The 8,555-nt window shown below is 59.3% G+C and overlaps 1 protein-coding gene across 1 annotated transcript; it reads right to left on the bottom strand.

Moving 5' to 3' along the window:
• Positions 1-4,693: 4,693 nt before the first annotated feature.
• Positions 4,694-7,452, bottom strand: TOR4A (torsin family 4 member A). Its single transcript, XM_034664880.1, is given in 3 exon segments — positions 4,694-5,174; positions 5,176-6,123; positions 6,857-7,452. Coding segments are annotated over 2 exon segments (1,266 nt in total). The 5' UTR covers positions 6,087-6,123; positions 6,857-7,452; the 3' UTR covers positions 4,694-4,819.
• Positions 7,453-8,555: the final 1,103 nt, after the last annotated feature.

Genomic DNA, 8,555 nt, shown 5'->3' with positions numbered 1-8,555 from the left:
ACCGGGCGGCTCAGTCGGTGAAGCACCTGCCTTTGGCTCAGGTCGTGATCTCAGGGTCTTGGGATCGAGCCCCACGTGCAGCTCCTCGCTCAGGGAGGAATGTGCTTCTCTCTCTCCCCCTGCCCCTCCCCACCACGCATGTTCTCTCTCCCTCTCTATCTCAAATAAATAAATAAAATCTTAAAAACAAACACTTAAAGAAAAAGGAAATTGGCAATCTGATCTTAAAATTTATATAGAAAGGCAAAGGACCCAGAACAGCCAGAACAGCATTGAAGACAAAGAACAAAGTGGAATGACTCACACTTTCCAATTTCAAAACGAACTGTAAGCTGCAGAAACCCAGAGAACGTGCTTGTGGCATAAGCATGGACGCACACATCTATAGCACGTAACCGAGATCCAGAAACAAACCCCCACCTTCATGCCCAGTTAACTTTGGACAAAGCTGTGATGATGTAGCCATACCCCGACGTGGCTGGTTACTCCATCAAAACCTAATCTGGGTGTTGCCGTGAAGTCATTTTGTAGAGGACATTCAAGTGCGTGATCAGTCGACTTTATGTAAAGGAAATGATCCTACGTGACCTGGGTGGGCCTGATTCTCAGCTGTTGAAAAGACTTCGGACCACGGCTGAGCCTCCGCCTCCGGGCAGCTTGGGCCGAGCCCCGGCCTGCCCTTCCCCACGCTCGCCCTCCTGGAGCTCTCCCAGTGATGTGCTTGCTCTGGGGGTGCCTTAACTGCTCAAGGCAATTTGATGGAGAAAGGACAGACTCTTCAGCAAATGGGGAGGGGCATCCAGGCGCAGTAAGATTGATTTAGACCTTCCTCTCACGCCACGGATAAAAATTAGCTCAAAATGGTTCATTGACCGAAATGTAAGAGCTAAAACCTTAAAACCATTCTGAATAAAGCTCGAGAAAGTCTTTATGATCGGGGAGTAAGCAAGGAGTTCTTAGAAACATCCAAGTTGTGGTCCAGGAAGAAAAAAACGGAGACATTTGACTTCATAAAAATTAAACACTTTTGCACTTCGAAATGCATTTTTAATTATGAAAATTAAGAACAACCTATAGACTGGAAGACATTTGCAACATACATCCGATCACAAACGTACGGGCTGGAGCACATAAGGACCTCTCGCAAGTCAACAGTCAGCGAAACCACCCAAATCACGTGAATGCCTGGGCAGCGCGTGAAGCCCGCTCAACCCCGTTGGTTGTCAGGACCACGCACACGGGAGCCACGCACCGGGCCGCTGTCGCGTGAGAGACCGCCAGCGGCAAGTGCGCGCGAGCCTGCGCTGAAGCCGTGGTCCCCACACGCTGCCACTGGGCGCCAAATGCTGCAGCCACGGTGGCGAGCGGTTTGGCAGTTTCTTTAAAAATCACATGAAATCTTCTTCATGTGACTCGGCAATTCTACTCTTTGGTGTTTATTAAAGATAAAGGAAAACGTACGTCCACACAAAGAAATTTGGGGCAAATGTTCGTTGCACGATTTATTCATAATAGCCAAGTGTGAACAACCCAAACGTGCATGGAACACATCTGCCATGGAATGGGTCGGCCACGGAATGAGCCTGGTCCACAGAGTGAGTCTGGTCCACGGAAGGAAACACTTGTCCGCAGCAGAAAGGAAAGCACCCAGGAAGCAAAGCCCCATGGCTTGGGCAAACCTCAAAAGCCATAAGCTAAGCGAAAGAAGTCAGACATGAAAAGCTACAAAGAGTCCACGTATATGAAATGCCTTTTAGAAAAAGCAGACGCCGGGAGACAGCGTGAGTCTGAGGAAGGGGTGGAAACAGGTATTCACTGACAATACGCAGGATGCATCCTTCTGGGGTCATGGAAAGATCCTAAGCCTGAATTGTGGCAATATCTGCACAACTCTGCAAATTTACTAAAAATCATTAAATCATCCACTTAAAAGGAATAAATTTTCTGGCATATAAATGCAACTTCAATCAAGCTGGTTTATTATCATTATTATTATTATTATCATCATCACTATTATTGAACAAACAGGAAAGCTACAACATGAAAAACAAACTAAACCAGACTGGTTAGAGTTGTGAAGTGAGATGGCTCAAGCACAAGGGACACAAGGCAGTAATTCTGTGGAAAGTCGGCTGATCAGCGCCTGGGGAGGGGAGGAGGAGCGGGTGAGGGGGGCGTGGAGTTTCGAGGAGCCTGCCTGTGCCCCGTGTCCTGACCTGGATGGGGGCCTGCTTTGTGATAAAAGTCTGAATACCCACTTGCTTTACCCACTTTCCTAGACGTACGTTATATTAGACAACATTAACACCTTACAATACCGACCAAACGTTATACGGCTTGTAGGAATAAATCGCACAAACGTAAGCAAGACCTGTCAGCAGAGCAATACGCAGGCGTATTCAAACACGCGACCAGTCCTTGTCAGCTGCATCGCGGGGTGACGGAGTCACACTCTCCACACTGTCCTGTGGATCAGTGCGGTTCCGATTCAAATCCTAACAGGTTTTCCAAAGAATTTGACAAAATCAGGGGCTCCTGGGTGGCTCAGACAGTGAAGCGTCAGACTCTTGATCTCGGCTCAAGTCTTGATCTCAGGGTCACGAGTTCAAGCCCTGCATTGGGCTCCACATTGGGTGTGGAGCCTGCTTAAAAAAAAAAAAAAAAAAAAAAAGAATTTGACAAAATCAAGTTCTAAGGAAAAAAGCCCAAGAAGAACCAAGGAGCTCTTCAAGAAGGGTGTCCTGCCAGGTGTCCTTACCTCTAGACTAACAAGCTTCAGTCGTCTGGCCGGACTGCCCTGGCCCAGGGAAAACAAACTGACCCCCAGCCCAGAAACAGTCCCACCCACACAGAGAGAAGCTGGGAACCCGGTTGATAGCCGAATGGGAATTACAGTCGGGGGGAAAAAGGGAACTAGTTTATAAATACATCAATAAAATAAAATTTAAAAATCAATAAAAATTAAATATAATGTCTGATATGTGGGGTTGGATAAAAGGACAGAGTTTAAGTACTCGTTGAGACGGCCCTTAGCGGGGAGAGGGGGGACTGGCCCTCAGCTGACCACAAGTCGGTTCACTTTCCAAGTGAGGGTGTAAGTCCTGGGTTCGGGGTATAACTGCCAACCGATTAAGGAGAGAGATGGGACCCTGAGGGGGGGGCCACTACCAAAAAATAAAAAGGAAAATAAAGCAAGATATAAAAAAGCATAAAAAGGCACAAGACGAAGTCACAAGAGAAGCGTAAGCGGTCAGCACGCCCGGATGCAGGGGCCGAGCCGGGGCCTCCGAACTGGACACAGGCCCCTCTGGCACATACTCGCCCTTAGAGACGAGGGCTCCTCTCCCCAGCTGCCCAGCAAGCGCAGTCGGGTGGACAGAGCTGGCCATGCCTCCCAACCCCCCGCCCCGGGGGAACAAAGCTTCCAAACGTCCGGTGCGCCTCCCCTCCCTGCGCCCACCCCCGGCGCGCGAGGAGTTCCCGGAGCTTCTCTGGGCCTGCCAGGCGCCTTCCGCCCTTGCCACCTGGGCCCCGGGTCTCCGTGCCTGCTCGGCCGGGCCAGCGGCGTCCCTCTCCTTAGGGCAGACCTCGGGCCGGGGCCAAAGACGACCGCCAGGACGAGAATGGATGGTGCGCGGGTGCTCCCACCACGTGAGAGCTTCGGCCAGCTGGCCTGCGCTGGGGCCAGGGGTCTGCGGGGCACCGGGGTGGTGCTGAGCTCTGATGGGGGGTGGGCGCGCACAGCCCCGCACAGGGTCACCTAGAGTTCGCTTCTGCTCCCCGGGTCCCCGGCTGGCATTTGCTGTGGTCGGCGTCGTGGGCGTCCGCGCACGTGTCCCCACTCCCCTGCCTCCCGGCCACGTGCTCCGCCAGGGTGGGCTGGGCCTGCGCCGGGGACACGGCCCCGCGACCACCTAAGCCCAAGCTGACACGCGCGGCCACTGGGCGGCAGCACTGAGGCACCCCAGGGCTCCCGGGAAGCGGGACTGCGGACCACCGCCCTCTGGGAGCCACGCGCCTAAGGCGCCCCCAGGGCCTGAAAAGCAATGGGGGACCAAAAACCTGAAAACCTCTGCAGTTGAGTCAAGAAGTCTCTACATTGAGGCCGCCCCCAGTTCAGGGTCCTGAAGCAAGCTGGTGACCAGAGCGAGGGGGTCCGAGAAGTCAGTGCCCCTGAGCTCTCCCCCCTTCCAGAGCGTCCAGGGGATTCCACTAGATCAACTCATTGTGTGGAGACTCCCACCCATCCTGCCTTCCAGGGAGCTCCTGGCCCCCGGCATCCAGACCGTTCTCCCAGCTAGAGAAGCGTCCAGGACTTCGGGGCCCATGGGGTGAGCAGGTGAGCAGGGGCTGGACGGGAGTGTATGTGAGTGTGTCTGATGGCTGCTGCAGGCATCCCACAGAGCTGAGGTCATATCCAGCTGCCTGGGACCAACTATGTGACCCTGGGAGCCACACGCCTTCTCAGAGGCCATCCCTCTGTACCATAGAGATGGGACGGCCTGCCTCCTGGGATGTCTGCAATGAGGGGCACACAGTAGGTGCTCCCGAATGTGGGCTGAATTAAGGACCTGGAGGTGGCAGACTGGGGGCTCGGATAGGGCAACTGTTGTTGGAAGTAGGGGGTGCAGAACTGACCCACCCCCACAGGCCTCCCCAGGTCCCAGGGTGAACCACGGGTGGGGGAGGGCAGTGGGGCTATCGACAGATTTATTAGAGGCCTCAGGCAAATCCACAGGGTCCCCTCCCTCCTACCGCCACCAACAACCCAAAAGCCCCATGGTGCCCACCAGCGTCATCCGGTCCAGCTGCGCCTATGCTACAAGAGATTGACCCTGGCCACCACCTGCTTGCAGCCAGTGACGGCGAACTCACGGCCAGCGACGCGGTAGTAGCTGAGCTGCGCGGCCAGGAGCTCCGCGCGGGCCTGCTCTGGGAAGAAGCCCTCCCCGGCCATCTCGTCCCGGAAGCAGTTGACCACGTCCCGCTTGTCCAGCAGCAGGAAGGGCACGATGGCCGCGGCCTGCCACAGCGGGTGCTCTTGGACCAGGAGCGAGCGCAGGCCGGCGCGCAGGTCCTCCTCGGCCTGCACCGCGGCCACCCCGGCCCGGTCGCCGTCGGAGCTCGCGGGCAGCGCGCGGGACGCGTTCTGCAGCACGAAGCGCGTGATTTCCGCCGCCTGCGCTGCTGAGGAGCACGTAAATGGCGTTGTGGAAGTGGTGGGCACGCTGCGGCTGCAGAAAGCTGTGCAGCTCGTCCAGCAGGGCCGTGGGCATGAGCTCCGCCTCGTCCAGCACCACGATCGGGGTCTTCTCCTCCACCTCGGCCCGCGCCACCACGTCGGCCACGAGCCCCGCCAGCTCCTCACGGCAGTCCTCCGCGGCACGCGGCTCGGGGCAGTGGTGCCGCGCGTGGTACTGCAGCACGAGCGCGCCGTCCTCGAGCACCGCGCGGAAGTGGCGTGCCAGCAGGCGGCCCACGTGGCTCTTGCCCACGCCGCTGGGCCCGTGCAGCGCCAGAAGCAGCGGGCGGCTGTGCACGTGCGTGGCCAGGTAGTCCCGCAGCAGCGCCACGATGCGCCCCACGGCACCCGGCTGACCGAACACGGCGCGCTGCAGCGCCTTCTCCAGCCCGTCGAGGTCGTAGCGCTGCGCGTTATCGTCCAGGTTCTCGATGGCGTTGAGCACCTGGAAGCCCACAATGGCCACAAGCAACAACAGGCAGCGCTGCGCGCGGCTGCGGCGCTCGGCGTGAGGCCGGCACTTGCGCGAGGTCTCAGGGTAGAGCACCACGCGGCTGCGCCGGCGCCTCTTGCGCGGCGTCCTGGACGGCAGCTCCGCCGGGCCGTCGAAGGTGAAGAACTGCGGCTGGTCCAGGTGAGCGTGCGGCGCCCCGGAGCCGCAGCTGGGTCTGGGCGCTCCAGCCCCGGAGGCCGACCCCGTGCCCGGCGGCAGGAGGCGCCGCTTGCGCAGGAGGCACACGCGGCGACGCAGGCGGACCACGGCACGCAGCGGCGCGATCACGCTCGGGCCGGGGAGACTGGGGCCCGCGGCCGCCGGCTCCAGACTGGGCTGGCTGCCGTCCATGGCGCAGAGGCGGCGCTCGGCATGCAGGTCGCCCTCCCTGGAACAGGAAGATGGGGAGGGTCTCCAGACCTCCGCCCGGCCAACTGGGACCCTTCCCCCGAATGACTCACCCCTCTGGGAGGTCCCCAGGGAGCGCGGCGGGGGGGGGGGGGGGGGGGATCCTGGTGCCGGCCTCGCCGAGCCTCGCCCCGCTGATCAGGAAGCGGCTCCCCGCGGGGCCCCAATGCAAATCTCTCTGGTCCTCTCATAAACAGCCGCGGGCCTTGAGGAAGTGGCGGAGGGGGGAGGGCGCCGCTTATCGGGAAGCCACCCGGCTTCCTGGAGGAGAAGTAGGTGCCAACTAGGCGCCGATTAGGGGTGAAGAAGGGTCAAGGCCCGACCCCACTGCCCCCGCCCACAGCTCCGACTGCCAGGCGCCAGGGGCCCTCTGAATCCCAAGTGGGAACCAAGAGAAGCAGAGGCCGGAGCACCCCTAGATTCCAGAGACCTCCCACACACACTTAGGGACGCTGGAGGGGGTCCTGGCCCAAACTCCTGTTGAGAATGGGCCCAGGCCTCGCTGCCCCCCAGCCACAAACTGGGAAACTCTCAACATCCCTCCAGTGAACACACTGACGGAGTGGCCAGCAGGGAGCCCCCCAGACACTAGTGGGGTGGGGTGGAAAGATGGACAAAAAGACAAGAGCCAGAGAAGGAGGAAAAGAGCCACCAAGGAGACAGAGCTGAAGAAACTCAGGACAGATGCCGCTAGCCCCCAACCTGCCCCATACCTGCAGTGTGTCAGGTTAAGCTCCTGCTGGCCCCCCAGCCCACCAAGGGCAGCCCCCTGCCCAGGCCAGATGCTGGGGGTGCAACTCAGGACACGGAAAATACCAGCTTCCTGGGGAAGCTCTCAGTGGGGTCAGGGGCCTGGCTGGGACAGCTCCGGCCTGGAGGGGGAGCAACACCTGCGGGTCCCTGGGGAGCATTAGGAGGGGAGGAAGCTCTGGGGAGGTTTCCGCTTCTAGGCAAAGGAAGTGAGTCAGGGGTGTGGCAAGAGGGCGGGACTTAGGCTGGACGGAGGCGCCAGAGGGGGAGGTCCGGCTGGCTCACCCGGTCCCCGCCCTGGCCTTCGGGTCACCTACCCTGGCCCTGCAGCCCTCCTGGCTCAACCCTGCCACCCAGTAAGGCTGGGGGGGGGGGAATCCCATAGCCCCTTGCATCTCAGCTTGTCCTCCACGGAACCCCTATCTTCCCAGGGACATGTCCTGTACCTGACCCCCACAGGGAGGGGAGTAGGGCAAGAGCAGAGGGGACCTCGTGCCTGGAGGAGTCTCCCCAATCCCTCCCTTCTTCCCCTCCCCTGGCCCCAAGGGGGGGGGGCTCCTGGAATAGAGTTCCTTTCCTCCTTCTCCTTCTCCTCCCCCTCCTCCTCTTCCAGGGCCTGGGGCTCCATTCCCTCCACCTCCCCTTCCCTCTTCCCCCCTCCTGGGCCTAGAGCCCTCCCGCCCCAAGGACAGGTTAGCACACTGGGACAGAAACTCTAGAGCTGGGGGAAGACAGCCATGCATAGCTCAGCATCCTGGTCAGGGAGCAAATTTAGAAAGAACTTAGGCCAAAACGTGGCGGATGGGGGTTCCTGTGTTCCTGCCCCCAGCCCTATTCCCATCTCTACACAGATGGGCCTTCCCGAGTGAGCCTCTGCTCTTCATTCTGACCAACAGAAGCACTGCGTCTGGGCCCAGGCTTGTCTGCAGTCCTCCCTGAGTCCGTCAACCCGTAGAGTGCCCAAGCTAACCTGGCCCTGTGTCCCTCTGGCACCAGCAGCCCAGAGTCCCTTGGCTGTCCTGTCTGTGGTCCCTCCCCCTCATCCTCTCAGCCTCCCTTTGCCCACACTGGCCCCACTACCCGGCACACGGCCTCTGTAGCTTCCCTCCCCCTCACTGTGACCAGCGGCACAATCTGCATCCAGGAAATGCTGGTCATAGACTTGTGAGTTCTCATTGTCCCAAATGTGGGAGCTCCTGTTTGTCCATCAGTTCAGTGCCCTCGGGCAGGGTTACCGCACTGAAAAGCACTGCTTCTCCGAATCCTCCTCTCCAGCTGTGGGACCTGGCTCCCCAGGATCCACTGCCCCTCCTCTGCGCGGGGGCAGGTGCCTGGGGCCTTGGGCACCTTACCCACCACATGCATGGGCGGTACTCTCAGGCTTCCTGGGACCGGGGGGAGGGACGTTGTCCAGGGCCTGCCCATGTCCCATGATCCCAGCATGTGCGGTGCGGAGGTGAGGTCCTACCTGAATCTCTGCTTCCTAGGGAAAATGGAGGCAATTGGAAGGGGACCACACCCCAGCACCTGCACCCACAGATGTCTCCTCCCTAAGAATGTCCCTCCTCCCCAGAGCAGAGCCAAGCACCCAGACCCTGGCCCACAAAGGCAGAAATGCCCTTAAGAAGGTACCCACCCACCTGCACTACATGCAACCCTCAA

The sequence above is a fragment of the Ailuropoda melanoleuca genome, chromosome 7 (assembly GCF_002007445.2).
Source record: "Ailuropoda melanoleuca isolate Jingjing chromosome 7, ASM200744v2, whole genome shotgun sequence".
NCBI lineage: Eukaryota > Metazoa > Chordata > Mammalia > Carnivora > Ursidae > Ailuropoda > Ailuropoda melanoleuca.
This window is presented reverse-complemented; position numbering and strand designations above follow the sequence as displayed.